We start from the raw sequence: 15,508 nt of genomic DNA on the forward strand, positions 1-15,508 counted from the left end.
CCTCAAAATGGTTCAAATGGCACTAAGCACTATGGAACTTAACATCTGAGGCCAGCCGTCCCCTAGACTTAGAACTACATAAACCTAACTAACCTAATGACCTCACACAAATCCATGCCCAAGGCAGGATTCGAACCTGCGACCATAGCAGCCTCGCGTTTCTGGACTGAAGTGCCTAGAGCCACTCGGCCACAGCGGCCGGCGAACATTCCTCACATAAATAAAATAGACACTCAGCTCAATACAACCATGGGAATTATTTCTGGTTGTTTAGGAACTACTTCCTTGCGCTGGCTTCCAACACTCGGCCACATACCTCCTCCTCTGTTAAGAAGACGAGAAGCAAAATAATGAATAATCTTCAACTTCCCCCCAACACATGTGATAACAAATTTCACATCGGAAACCAAATTTTTGCACTGCAAGGTGGACACCATTAATACCTAGGGGACACTGGTAGTATATAACAGCAGCAAACATATTACACAGCAGTGAGAAGGTGATCCAAGCCAAATACATCTCAAGAAACATGACATGTTCAACAGGTGCCTCACAATCAACTTCATGTAGCAGGCCAGCCCACTACTAATGCCATTCAGAGTTCCACAACAGCTGACAAGGTGCACATTGGTGTCAATTTCATATGCATTTTGGAGCAACCACTCACAAATGCACCATGCCATGTTCACATATAAACACCGATTGCAACCTCCAGTAGATGTCACAGGTCATGCAAATAAGCAAGTATGACTAAACCATAAGTGCGTAAACCAAACCAGGTTGCATCATGGGTACAAGCATAGCAGAGAATATTTTCTCATAGACTTGGGCTTTGAAACAAACACAATACCAGAAACAGCTGCCAGGCCTCCAACTTCAAGATGTCTTCTACATATCTGGTTGATGAATGACACACTATTAAAATGTGTTGCACCACCACTTGCACTGTTGACTTAGGCCTGGGCACACCATTTATATGGACATTCATGGTAGCAGATGTCAATGAACCATTGTTGAGCACATGTTTTCTCTGTCATTTCCACCTTTGCCCTGATTTAATGGAGGGAGTACTTCACAACAGAGATACTGGTGATTCCATTTCCATTTATTTCAGCAAAACCACTAGTTCCTACTCTGTCAATTTTGACAGATTCTCCTCATCATCAACTAAAGAAATTCAAGACTAATACCATTTGCTAACTAAACAGCTGGCTTCAATGGAGCAAATGTACATAGACAAGAAAATGGAATGCTCAAAATTAGGGGCTGAAAATTTGGTTTTACACTAATCTTTGTGTGACAAACATAGTGAATTAGCTGAGGTCAAGCATCAGCAACCACTTTTAAGGACTAATGCAGTTCCCAAAAAAAGCATCTATCACCTGCCAGTCCTCATCTTCATGCTATCTTACAGACCATAGAGAAATTAAAGATTATGACAAACAGTTTTAGTGGATCCTCTGAGGAAGATAAAGAATATAAGTACCTGAATGAGAAAGTCAGTCAAACCTTGTTGGTGTAGGATGCTGTGAACATTGGAGGTGAAGAGGACATAAAACTGTTACATAAAAAAGTGGTACATGACAGTCATTGTTGACAACACCTGTTCTTCCTAACAACAGACTTCACGCAGTGGACATGGAGCACATACAGGGCAGTGACTGGGAGATTTGGTGAACTTTTCACTCTCCCAATGTTACTTATGTTTTGTTTAGTGCTCCTACACTCTCAACACAATGTGGCATTAGGGACAGAACCATCTACAGAATAAACACTTCTGAAGGACCTCCGGTCTTCCAGAAAGCATGATGTTTAACTCCAGCTAAGTTATATGCCATGAAAGCAGCTGTTGCAGAACTATAAAATAAGGGTATCATGTGAACATCAGATAGCACATGAGCCTCACCCATCCTGTAGGTACCTAAGAAGGATGGCACATACAGGATGCATAGGATGTGTGCGGACTATATGGCACTGACCAGAATGGTACCAAATAGATATACAATCCCTAATATACAGAGCTTTTCTCGCTTGTTGGATGGCACTTCAATACACAGTCTTATCAACTCTGAAAAGGCCTACCTCCTGATTCCAGTGGTGAAGAAATAAATTCCCAAGACTACCATCATGACTCCTTCCAGTTTATTAGAATTTCTGTACACAGTATTTGGATTAAAAGATTCTACCCAAACTTGACTGTGTTTTATTGATAGGGCTATCACTCACCTTCTGTTCTGTTTTCCATATCTAGATGATATATCAATTTTTTTTCTTCTTCACCTGAACAACACAAGGAACAGCTCCAAAGGGCATTCAGTGTACTTGAGTAATTGAGGAGCTCTTTTTCAAAACACGATAAATGCAAAAAATTTAAAAATTGAGTTATGCATAGTAATGGCATAAAGTTCACCTTTTGCAGCAATCTCTGAGCCAAATTTTAGCAAAAGTTTAATATTGCTGTACGTATAAGCACTCCAAATCACAAGGTTTTAGGAAAACCCAATACATGCATTCTTAGGGTTAAAGCAAAAGTTGACAAATGCAATAAAATTACTCTCAAGTGTCTTAGCTCTCTTTCCATAGCAAGAAGATGGCAATAATGGAGTAAATTGGTTTCCCAGGTTGCTGTATGCCATGTTACCATTACTGTAACAATATTTACTGATGGGAATAGTGCCAAAACCAGGCTTTGTTGTAGTCAGAACACTTGCAGCTTACTTTCAGACAAATATTCATCTGATGCTCATCAGTCTACAAAAAAGTATTGCAAGCTAAAGCAGAATAGGTGAGGATTCTTGTGATCCTGAAGACAGTGTGCAGGCCTAAGAATGTTATAGCAGAGAAAAATCCCAATTGAAGAAGAGGTTACATTGATCTGAAATGCAAAGGAAAAAATGTGAAAAGGAATCTATTATTAAATACACTCAAAGCTTCAAAATGAAAAGGAATGAAATAATGCAGAGCCACTAAACACTGCTATGAAGATATTACCCAGTTTCATCATCATGTGGCATCATTAAAGCAAACAGTACAAGATAAGTTCGTGTTAAAGTTATGGAATATTTTTTCATTTCAGCACAGAGTAGTGTACATCCAGAATGCAAAAAGGAAGAAAGCAGTAACAGTGAAGTATATCACTAGAAAAAGAAATGGTGAAGTAGTGCCTGTTTGTGCTTCCTCTTCCAAGGAGTTTATGACAGGTTGAAGGATAAGTTATCCTAGCTGTTAACCAGGTTCCATGAAGGAGGAAGGTTGCCAAAGGAAAGGAGAAGAGATGACATAACAGGAATGGCTCATAAGGACCTAACTATAGCCATTAAGAGAAATATAAAGAAAAATAAATGCAGAGAGAGCCATCATGACAGCGGAAGTCTATAAGAGGTTATTTGCCTTCAGATCTCATGGCCAATAATATGTTCAAGAGAGTCTGTGAAGACAGATAAAGAATAGACACGGGTTCACAGGTAGATGCCGTGTTTCTTGACTTCCGCAAGGCATTTGACACAGTTCCCCACAGTCGTTTAATGAACAAAGTAAGAGCATACGGACTATCAGATCAATTGTGTGATTGGATTGAGGAGTTCCTAGATAACAGAACGCAGCATGTCATTCTCAATGGAGAGAAGTCTCCCGAAGTAAGAGTGATTTCAGGTGTGCCGCAGGGGAGTGTCATAGGACCGTTGCTATTCACAATATACATAAATGACCTGGTGGATGACATCGGAAGTTCACTGAGGCTTTTTGCAGATGATGCTGTGGTGTATCGAGAGGTTGCAACAATGAAAAATTGTACTGAAATGCAGGAGGATCTGCAGCGAATTGACGCATGGTGCACGGAATGGCAATTGAATCTCAATGTAGACAAGTGTAATGTGATGCGAATACATAGAAAGATAGGTCCCTTATCATTTAGCTACAAAATAGCAGGTCAGCAACTGGAAGCAGTTAATTCCATAAATTATCTGGGAGTACTCATTAGGAGTGATTTAAAATGGAAGGATCATATAAAGTTGATCGTCGGTAAAGCAGATGCCAGACTGAGATTCATTGGAAGAATCCTAAGGAAATGCAATCCGACAACAAAGGAAGTAGGTTACAGTACGCTTGTTCGCCCAATGCTTGAATACTGCTCAGCAGTGTGGGATCCGCACCAGGTAGGGTTGATAGAAGAGATAGAGAAGATCCAACGGAGAGCAGCGCGCTTCGTTACAGGATCATTTAGTAATTGCGAAAGCGTTACGGAGATGATAGATAAACTCCAGTGGAAGACTCTGCAGGAGAGACGCTCAGTAGCACGGTACGGGCTTTTGTTAAAGTTTCGAGAACATACCTTCACCGAAGAGTCAAGCAGTATATTGCTCCCTCCTACGTATATCTCTCGAAGAGACCATGAGGATAAAATCAGAGAGATTAGAGCCCACACAGAAGCATACCGACAATCCTTCTTTCCACGTACAATACGAGACTGGAATAGAAGGGAGAACCGATAGAGGTACTCGGAGTACCCTCCGCCACACACCGTCAGGTGGCTTGCGGAGTATGGATGTAGATGTAGATGTAGAAGATATTTCTAATTTGAGAACACACTGACTTCAGTCCAGAAACACATCTCTGCAACTGGCCCAGCAGCTTGCCGATAGCAATTCACCACTGGCATGAAATCTGGACTACAAATACTTCATCTGAAGTGTGATATCTTACTGACCCTCTACAGAGATTCAAGGTCTTTGAACTCCCGCAGCACGAGAGAAAGAATATAAATCGCATCCAAACAGCACATGGAGTGTGTACACAACCTGCACAAACGGGGTAAGTAGCCCGCCCCAAGCTGTGACTATGGAACACCAAATGAGACCATCCAGCACATTGTCAAGGAGCGGGTCATCAGCACCCATACAAAGTCCCAATTTTTTCACAGCCCAATCTAGCCACTGACATCAATGATGAGGATGATGATGAGGAAATGGTGAGGACAACACAAACACCAAGTCCTCGGGCAGAGAAACTCCCCAACCTGACCGGGAATCGAACCCAGGACTCCGTGATCCAGAGGTAGCAATGCTAGCCACTAGACCACGAGCTGCGGACCTCGAGGAGCATAAACTGAGAGATTACCTTGTTGACCCAAATGACTTTTTTTCATAGCCACAGCATCAAGCCATGGCTGAATAAGGAGAATGGACGTTAGAATATTAAAGTTTTTAATGTTACCTGTATTTGTATCTCTTTATGCATTTTTTGTGTGTTCTTGACAGTATTTCATGTGTAGTACTGAACACTACATAAATAAACAAACTTAATTTATGACTCCTAACGCCGTTTTTCTCTTGCCTTCAAGATTTCTGTTGCTTATAGCTGCAATTCATCTTTCTTTTTACTTACTGTGCAACTCTCACTTTCATAGAGCAGAGTGCCTTTCATAGAGCAGAGTGCTCTGGACAAAAAATTTAGCAAATCCGTTCCTATATTGATACACACATTATTAAGAGAATTCTCTTGTACTGGAATATCAGTTTAGCAAAAATTATCTGTTTCCTGCAGAGATGAAGAGGACTGTACAGGACAGAGTAGTGTGGGAAGCTGCATCAAACCAATCTTCTGAGTGAAGATGATAACGACAACATCGACCATCTACTTTCCAATGAAATGCATCTATTACTATAAGAACTTACACTTCCTAAATAGTAAAACTTCCTGCACTTTAATAACATTAAAAAATGTTTCTGTTTCACACAGCATGCATTCTTCCCTGTAATTATGTCATAAACCTGCTGGCCAATTTAGAAGTAGTTCTTTCTCCAGTGGCAAATAGTGTCCCTACTAACTTGAACTGAAGAAGGCACATGTCATGCACAGTTCAGTGCATTAAACCATACTCAGAACTCTGATTTACTGAAAAGTGCTGTCTACTGTGCATGTTTGCAGATGAAGAAAGGAACAACTTCTAAGTTTGCAGGCAGTTGCTTGACAACAAAACACGTAAGAATGCATATTGGTGGTCACAGTCATATATGTCATATATATTTTATTCATTCTTTCACTATTATTTTAATAACTCTTAAGTGAGTTTGATATAGTGTCACTAACAGATCCAGTTGCTCAGTATTAAGGCTAAGTTTGAAGTTTTGTGTGGAAATGTTCACAAAGAATGATTTGGTGAGAACAGGTAACACTAAATCTAGCTTCTAAGGCATAAATTTTATAGCAATCTACACATCCACAACAAAAATTCGTAGGGGCAATGTTCCTGCAAAAGCAGTTTAAGCTTTATAAGAAATTTTGTAACACTAAAAGTGGAAGATGTATATTCAAAACTGGTGAACAAAATGAATTAGAACAACATGGGTCAGTAAGCTTAAAATTGTGAATACTTTGAAACAAGCCCTTTGTAGAGGAGGTTATTTTCTTTTAAGTATACAATTCAGATTGGATGATAATCTGAAAAGTCATGCCTGCAAGTGGTACACCCCAGAAAATTCTTCTCGTTTGTTTGGAAGCTGCCATTTTAGTGAAATATCAATGTATGATGCAATCTATTGTCCAAAAACTTGGTAGGTTCACTAGCTAATAACCTGTTTTCTCTATATTGATATGACATGGATGATGAATATACTTGTTAAATAATGCATGTTTATATTTGTATGATATGGAGTGCTTATTTATAACAAGACAGCACTCCATTAGAATACAATTGAGACATAAGAATATGTCAGAATGAATTTACAAATTATTGATAAGTCAATGAAATACTGCTGAGTTCCCATCATTATCATGAGACTTAAAAGCTGCCAAATTTTCTCTATGGCTACATTTAATGAACATTGCTTACCAGATAAAATAACTAAGTTGTATGCAGTGCATGCAAGTATTACGTGTCATGTGCAGCTATTATACAAGAGTCATACACAAAAAGTTTGTGCAGGAAAAGGAAGGAAAAAAGGAAAAATTAAGGTTTAAAGTCCTGACAATGAGCAGATCTTTAGCAAGAGCTCACAAGTGCAGATTGGAGAACGATAAGGAAAGAAACTGGTCATGGCCTTTCAACGGAAGCATCCTGGCATTCGTCTTATGTGATTTACAGGAACTATGGAAAATCTAAGTCTGGTTGGCCAGATGGCGATTTCAGCCACCATGGTGCCAAATCAGAGTCTAGTGAAACCACGGCGCCATTTCGCTTGCTGTTTGTGTGCAAAGAGTGATACTACTTAAAACTTATGCTGATTCCATAATACAAAGCTATCTTTCACATATATCTCGGTTGTCATCAATACAAAGTAACTGTCGTTTGAGAGCAATACTCATAGACCATTAATTTGTTAACATCGAGTACAGATTTAAGTGTCAGGAAGCCATTTCTGAAAGTATTTGTATGGAGTGTAGCCATGTAAGGAAGTGAAACATGGACAATAAATAGTTTAGTCAAGAAGAGAATAGAAGCTTGCAAAATGTGGTGCTACAGAAGAGTGCTGAAGATTAGATGGGTAGATCACATAACTAATGAGGAGGTACTGAATAGGATTGGGGAGAAGAGAAGTCTGTGACACAAGTTGACTAGAAGAAGGGATTGGTTGGTAGGACATGTTCTGAGGCATCAAGGGATCACCAATTTAGTACTGGAGGGCAGTGTGGAGGGTAAAAATCGTAGAGGGACACCAAGAGATGAATACACCAAGCAGATTCAGAAGGATGTAGGTTGCAGTACGTACTGGGAGATGAAGGAGTTTGCACAGGATAGAGTAGCATGGAGAGCTGCATCAAACCAGTCTCAGGACTGAAGACCACCACCACCACCACCACCACCACCACCACCACCACAACAACAACAACAACAACAACAACAGTAACAACTCATATCGTTAAAGAGTATATACAATATCCACCTGCAACTTGTCTGTCAACTGAGAGAAGTTTGTAATGTCAATATATGTAAGTTCTATGTGGTTGAATAATGCAACATACAACAGTAGGACATAACAACAAGAGGAATCACTGCCACTAAGAACAAAATCATACATTGGTGGAATTCTACACAGTGACCAATTACCATGTTAAAAAAAAAATACCCAGATCAGCACTACCCATATACCATTTAACACACAAGAAGGTAAGAAAGTAAGAATGATTGCAGAAGTGCATTAGTTACAACTTTCTAACCTCTACAAATGTCACATGAAAAAAAATTGTAAACCATGGAATTCAGAGATTATACAGTCAATAAGAAATTAAATCTAAAACTAGAAATGAACTGTTAAAAATTAAAGCTCAAATGAAGTTAAAGGTAATCCTCATATTAACAGCAACTAAAATGATTAGAATCAAGAACACACCCTGACTACCAGTCACCATCACATGTTTTAATCACAAGCTCTCAAATCAAGCATTTTTCTTTGTCTTTTAGTTTCTAATCAAAACAGTCTAAAACATTCCCTTAGCTTGTTTTATTTATGTACTCTTCAAACAGATGTCATAAAATAATTTCCTGGCTCTGTCACAGATTTATTGGCCATTACACACATTTTCTCCAAACGGTTTAACATATCATGTCCTTCAATAAAATGACACATACAAGCCAAATTTCATATTTAAACATCTACTGAAACCCATCTTCACAAATAGTTTCACATATCTCTCAATCTCTTATTGTAATCATAAAATCTAGTGATGGAAGTGGATTTTTCAAAGTGAGAGACTACAGAGGAAAACAGAAAAGTCAAATTCTGCAAATAATTTGGCTGAGATTAAAATTTTCCAGAACAATGAATATGGTTATTAGAAACAAAATTCAATACAATGGAATGGAGAACATTGGTGTTCAAATTCTATGGTAGATATATGCAAACACAACAGACACTTCGTAAATAACAGATACCTGTATCACTTCAAACATTATGGTTATAACATCACTTACCAGAAGCATTACGAGGTAGACGCTGCAGGGTGAAGTTCATGATTATTGTTCCATTCTCTGGAACAACTACACTCTGCCTCTGAGATGAAGTGTAGCCCGGGGATGATACATTTACAGTATATGTTCCAGGTAACAGTAACCGCCAGAACTCACCATGTTTACTTGTTACTATGTCATGTGCTATGCCTTCTACTGAAACTCGTGCAGCCTCAATGGGATCACCATGGTCATTCAAAACAAGTCCTGTAACAATAATCACAATAATATGATTAATAAAAATAAAATAAAGGCCTTAGGCATAAGTATTAGATTTACCATGATTGCTGGCAATTGAAACTTTGAAATAAGTACTTCATTTCATATTTTGGTTAATATTAAAATATCACTTCATTCTATGTTATGTAAACAATGTTTCTGTATCTAATAGTTTTTCTGTTAATAGAGAACTAACGGCATCTGTTATCTTTGGAGGCTGATTATAATAAATTATGTTAAAAAAATAAAACTAAATTTAGAATGGGGAAACATTAAATATGGTGGCCTGCAATGCTGAGTGCTTACCACACTCCTGTTCCAGATACATATAAATGAGTTACCAGACACAAAGGGGACATGTCGAAAACTGTTATGTTTGTGGATGACACAAGTGAAGGAAACACATCCATGCCAGACACAAATACAGAATAGTATACCATAATTACAACTTGTTCTCTGCAAACAGCTTACCCTTAACCTCTCAAAAAATCATACTATGCAACTGTAAGACAAATAACAATAAATTACAGGCACCAATGAGCAATGTAAATGAAACACAACCTGTGAAATTTTGATGGATCAATCTCAAATCTATCTACTTTGCACTTAGAAACCTCTCACAGTGTGCTGAATTGCAGACAGGGTTGCTAGCATAGAAGCATACTCTACTCAGTAACGTCCTATGGCATAATCTGTAGCAATACAGTAAAGGACAAAAAAGTATTTATTCTACTGAAGCATGTAATTTGCTCAGCGTGTACATTTTATATCCTAACACATTGTAGAAGCCCCTAAATGAATCTAAAGATTCTTACACTGACACACTGGTGTATTTACTGCCTAATGGTACTCGTGGTTAGTAACATGAGTGAATGTAGAATGAACTGTCAACTTCACAACAACATTACTAGCAGTAAAAATAATTTCCAAATAGACTACACAACCCAGTCTAGGATTCAGAAAGAAATTTTACATACTGGTGCTAAAGAATTTAACAGGTGACTGGCAGACATCAGTCAAGAAATTCAAAATTCCCACACATTCCAAACAAGCATTAGTCATGCCTACTACAATTGAATAATCTAGGATGTAAATTCCAGTTCACATCAGAGTTCAAATTACACAGGCTATAACTCGGCTGATATATAAACAGCTGATACCATTTTGTGTAATGTTGAATAAACACTAAATTTGACACATTAGATAAAAATAACAGCTAAGTAGTATAATTAAAAGAGCAATAGCTATTGTTTTTATTTTTTATTTTTGCTCTTCATATTGGAAATAGTCCAATTTTTTTCCTTGGGAAGGGAGTAGAGGTTTAGTGAGTGCAAAATGCATTTTAGGCAAACTGTAAATATAATAGCGAACCTCGCATTGCCTTAATCGTTGGAACTTCTTAATTTTAAATAGGGCCATGGGAAAAAATTTGTACCTTTGAATAGAACCATCACATTTGAAAATTTTGTGACTAAAGAGACCTTTCTTTGTATTCGCATTGTTTCAGATGCATCACCAAAAAAAGATATGCTACTCAACACAAGTAAGTGGGAACTGTTGATACTAGATAGCATTACTTGCATTTTCCCTCCTGATAATGCTATAACTCGCAATTAAAAGGAGTGTTTTTGGTGGCACATTGTTGGATGTGTGCTATGAGTGGGTCTTCAGTTTTTATGTTATTCATTCAGGAAACGCATGTTCCAATGAAGAAGCATCTGATATCTTTATGATACTTGGAGAACGTTGTCAGAATTCCAGAATGAGATATTCACTCTGCAGCAGAGTGTGCACTGATATGAAACGTCTTGGCAAATTAAAACTGTATGCCAGACTGAGACTCGAACTTGGGACCTTTGCCTTTCGCGCGCAAGTGCTCTACCGTCTGAGCTACCCAAGCACGACTCATATCCCATCCTCACAGCTTTAGTTCCATCAGTACCTTATCTCCTACCTTCCAAACTCACAAACGCTCTCCTACAAGCGTTGCAGAACTAGCGCTCACGGAAGAAAGGATATTGTGGAAACATGGCTTAGCCACAGCCTGGTGGATGTTTCCAGAATAAGATTTTCACTCTGCAGAGGAGTGTGTGCTGATATGAAACTTCCTGGCAGATTAAAGGTCCAAAGTTCACTTCTCAGTCTGCACACAGTTTTAATCTGCCAGGAAGTTTCATATCAGCAGCTCCAGTTTTGGTGGAAGATCACAGCATCGCAAAATCATACAAGAATAAGGAAAACTACTAGTTTCTCCAAATAAGCCTTGAACCCATTTAGGTTTCCCCAAAGTTTAGGTGTCAATTTATTGGTGATGACTCTCAATCTCTTCCACTACTTCTGTATGCTTGCTTGAAGAGTTTGGGATGGTTAAGTGGTTTCTGCAGACAGATCTGCAGTTCCTCATTTTCAGTAGGCAGACTCTTCACACAACAAAAACATTGTATGATTTTATGGATTTCCTCTTTGTGTTTCTTTTTCAATTGTGACATTGATAGTGTTTGCTGTTTGTGATCTTTGGTGACTTCATTAGTAGGATAATAGAGTTCATGGTATCCTTTATTCAATATTCGTATCAGTTTGGCTTTGAGCAAGTACAGTTTAAAAGGAGTACTTCTACGTACATATGTTTGTGCTGGAATTACCTGCATGTGTCTTAGTGGACACGCAAACTGCTGGTATTTTCTTACTAAGTTGCTTTTAGTTAATGTGTCCCAATAACGTTTTTGAGGTTTAACTTCGCAATTTTTTTAAAAATTTCAAAACCTTCATTTATTCCACATGCACACTGTCATTGTGCTATCTAACAGCCTGGTTACCATTGTCTGTACACAGTAATAATTCAGTTTTTACACAACACAATTGGTCATTCCTAGACCATACAAGAGCACTGTGACACCTGCAACAATCTGACACCTTGCATTCACTGTCATCAATCATCCTCTGTACAGTCCTGACTTGGCCCCCCATCTGATTTTCATCTGTTTCCAAAACTTAAAGAACACTTTTGAGGACTTCACTTTGATAGTGATGAAGCAGGGCAAGCAAGGGCGAGGTTGTGGTCATCAACAAATCCAAACATTCTACGGTGATGGAAGCAACAAACTAGTCTCTCATTGAGAAAAATGTGTTCGCCAACATGGTGGCTATGTTGAGAAATCAACACATGGACATGAAGAATAAATATGTAGACTGTTAATATAATATTTGTTTTATTTAGAAAGCTTTATGAGTTTTCATATAAAAGAAGCCAGAAGCACTACTTTTCAGCACACCCTCGTACAAGGGTGTTTCAACAAGAATATAACAATGGAAAATCGATGGAGGGAATGTAACAATACGAGAGAAGGAAAGCTGCTAATCACCATATAGCGGAGATGCTGAGCCACGACAGGCACAATAAAAAGATTCACACAATCATAGCTTTCAGCCATTAAGGCCTTTGTCAGCAGCGCACACACACACACACACACACACACACACACACACACACACACACACACTCATGCAAGCGCAACTTGCACACACATCTGCAGTCTCAGAGAGCTGAAACTACACTGCGAGCAGCAGCACCAGTGCATGATGGGAGTGGCAACTGGGTGGGGGGAAGGAGGCGGCTTGGGCGGGGAGGGGGAGGGATAGTATGGTGGGAGTGGAAGACAGTGAAGTGTTGCATTTTAGACGGAGGGTAGGAGAGAAGGTGCGGAGGGGGGAGGAGGTTAGTAGCAGAAAGGAGAGAAATAAAAACAAAAATAAAAGAAATTAAAAGACTGGGTGTGGCGGTGAAATGATGGCTGTGTAGTGCTGGAATGGGTACAGGGAGGGGGCTGCATGGGAGAGGACAGTGACTAACGAAGGTTGAGGCCAGGAGGGTTACGGGAACATAGGATGTATTGCGGGGAAAGTTTCCACCTGTGCAATTCAGAAAAGCTGGTGGTGGTGGTGGTGGGAAGAATCCATATGGCACAAGCTGTGAAGAAGTCACTGAGATGAGGGGGTATCATGTTTGGCAGCGTGTTCAGTTACTGGGTGGTCCACTAGTATTTGGCCACAGTTTGTCGGTGGCCGTTCATGCGGACGGACAGCTTGTTGGTTGTCATGCCTACATAGAATACAGCACAGTGGTTGCAGCTTAGCTTGTAGATCACATGACTGGTTTCACAGGTAGCCCTGCCTTTGATGTGATAGGCAATGTTAGTGACCAGACTGGAGTAGGTGGTGGTAGGAGGATGTATGGGACAGATCTTGCATCTAGGTCGATTACAGGGGTATGAGCCATGAGGTAAGGGATTGGAAGCAGGGGTTGTGTAAGGATGGATGAGTATATTGTGTAGGTTCTGTGGATGGCGGAATACCACGGTAGGAGGGGTGGGAAGGATAGTGGGTAGGACATTTCTCATTTCAGGGCATGCTGAGAGGTAATCAAAACCCTGACGGAGAATGTAATTCAATTGCTCCAGTCCCAGATGGTACTGAGTTACGAGGGGAATGCTCCTCTGTGGCCGGACTGTGGGACTTTGGGAGGTATTAAATTTGGGACACATATTAACAAATCTTTCAGTTTAGATAACAGATGATCACTATGCCCCCATCAGAAGCACAAACAATATCACATTGATACTTAAATTCCTCCCATAGTCAGGTAAACACAACCATCATCACTGATGTTATGGCAGTAGAGATCCTGTTCTTCAACTTTTCTAGGTTCTGTGGTAGTGTTTGTGCATAAATGTTACCCTTAGTGAAACCTCATAGGAAGAAGTCACAGGGTGTCAAATCAAGGGACTGTGGAAGCCAGCTGAGAATTGCTGAGTTGCCGGCTGTTTGATGACCGATCCAACACCTTGGCACAGTTTCATTCTGATTCATGCACTTGGCAATTCCTGTGAAGGGGTGCCCCATCTTGTTGAAAAATGAACTTGTCCTCGTTCAGCCTCAGGAATAATCAGTGTTGTAACACAGCAAGATACTGCTGACCGTTAACAATGTTTCCATCAAAAAAGAATGGGCTGTAAATAGATGAGTGGGATATTGCCCAAAACATATTGACTTTGGGTGAGCCTCGTACATGTTCAGTGTGTGTATGTAGGTTCTGTAGGTCCCAAATTCGAACACTGTGTTTATTTACTTTCCCACTAAAGTGGAAAGTTGTTTCATCACTGAACACAATTTGTTGTGCGAGAGTGTTATCAATGTCAATACTGTTCATCTTAAAATGCCACACAATTGCATTTGTTGCCGTGACACAGAGCTTCTAACAGCTGTAAATTGTACCACTTATAGCTAACCAATGTCTCAAAAAATGCCAAGTTATTGTCGTAGGCAGCTGTACCTTGCAACTGGCATGGCAGGTTGCTTTTGTAGGGCTACATTGGGAAGCTGTTTCAATTGATGTGACATTTTTGTTGGAAATGTGGGGGTGGTCAGGCCTCTTTCCTTTACATAGGCATCCTGCGTCTACAAATTGCCGAAATCATCTATGAATGTTATATCTATTCGGAGGTTTGGTACCTATATCTGAAACCACTTTTGAATCACAAAATTACACTTTGCAAACTTAAGCACACAAAATGATTTCTGCCTTGGAGTAGCCATTTTGTAACGTGTGACAATAACGAACAAACAGAAGATGACAGACATCTAATGCAATGAATGAAAACCATCCAATGTATTCATTCCTATAATAACCAACATAATACTTTGTAATACATATATTCTTTTGAAAAATCTTGCACGTTCTAGTATTAGTATCACCACCAGCAGACAATGAGACGGATGCTGGTCAGCATGGTTAATGAAGCAGAAAACTACAGAACACTGTCATGGAAGGCGAACGTCAAGTGTAGCACGGGCACAGCCACAGACTCAGATGTACACTTGTTGGTGGCTACAGGCTTGTTCCAGCTGCTCTTATACTGATTTCCACTATCGTGGACCAGTCTGTCACCTCATGTCATGCTTTGTATTCCGAGTGCTAGTGACAGTCATTCACAATGGTCAACTTTATCTCAGACTTCACTTCTCCACAGTGACAAGACTCTCTGCTTGCTCATTTACTGATCGCGCTTCCAGTTTCGTTCCCTCTTCCAGAGTTCAGCTCCTGGCTTGTAGAGACACAATTGGGTCATCCAGTTTCATTTAATTTCAAACCCTCTATCTACCATGAGAAACTTAACTTTTGTGAACTTTGTCAGTTGCTCACACAGTATTTTGATCACCAAATCCATGTGACGGCAGCACAATTACAGTTTAACCAACACCGCAAGCATCTTGGGCAGTCATACACAGCACAGACTGCTGACCTACAAGATCTCTCATGCAAGTGTCATTTTGAGTGTCCCCAATGTT

At 39.6% G+C, this 15,508-nt stretch overlaps 1 protein-coding gene across 1 annotated transcript in view; it reads right to left on the reverse strand.

The window, feature by feature from the left end:
* Nucleotides 1-15,508, reverse strand: part of LOC126285149 (carboxypeptidase D-like) — a 225,740-nt gene that overhangs the window by 169,809 nt on the left and 40,423 nt on the right. Inside the window, exon 5 of the mRNA XM_049984464.1 lies at nucleotides 8,909-9,151. Within this exon, the coding sequence (XP_049840421.1) occupies nucleotides 8,909-9,151 (243 nt within the window). The remainder of the gene's footprint in view (nucleotides 1-8,908; nucleotides 9,152-15,508) is intronic.

This window comes from Schistocerca gregaria, chromosome 8, assembly GCF_023897955.1.
Source record: "Schistocerca gregaria isolate iqSchGreg1 chromosome 8, iqSchGreg1.2, whole genome shotgun sequence".
Taxonomy (NCBI): domain Eukaryota; kingdom Metazoa; phylum Arthropoda; class Insecta; order Orthoptera; family Acrididae; genus Schistocerca; species Schistocerca gregaria.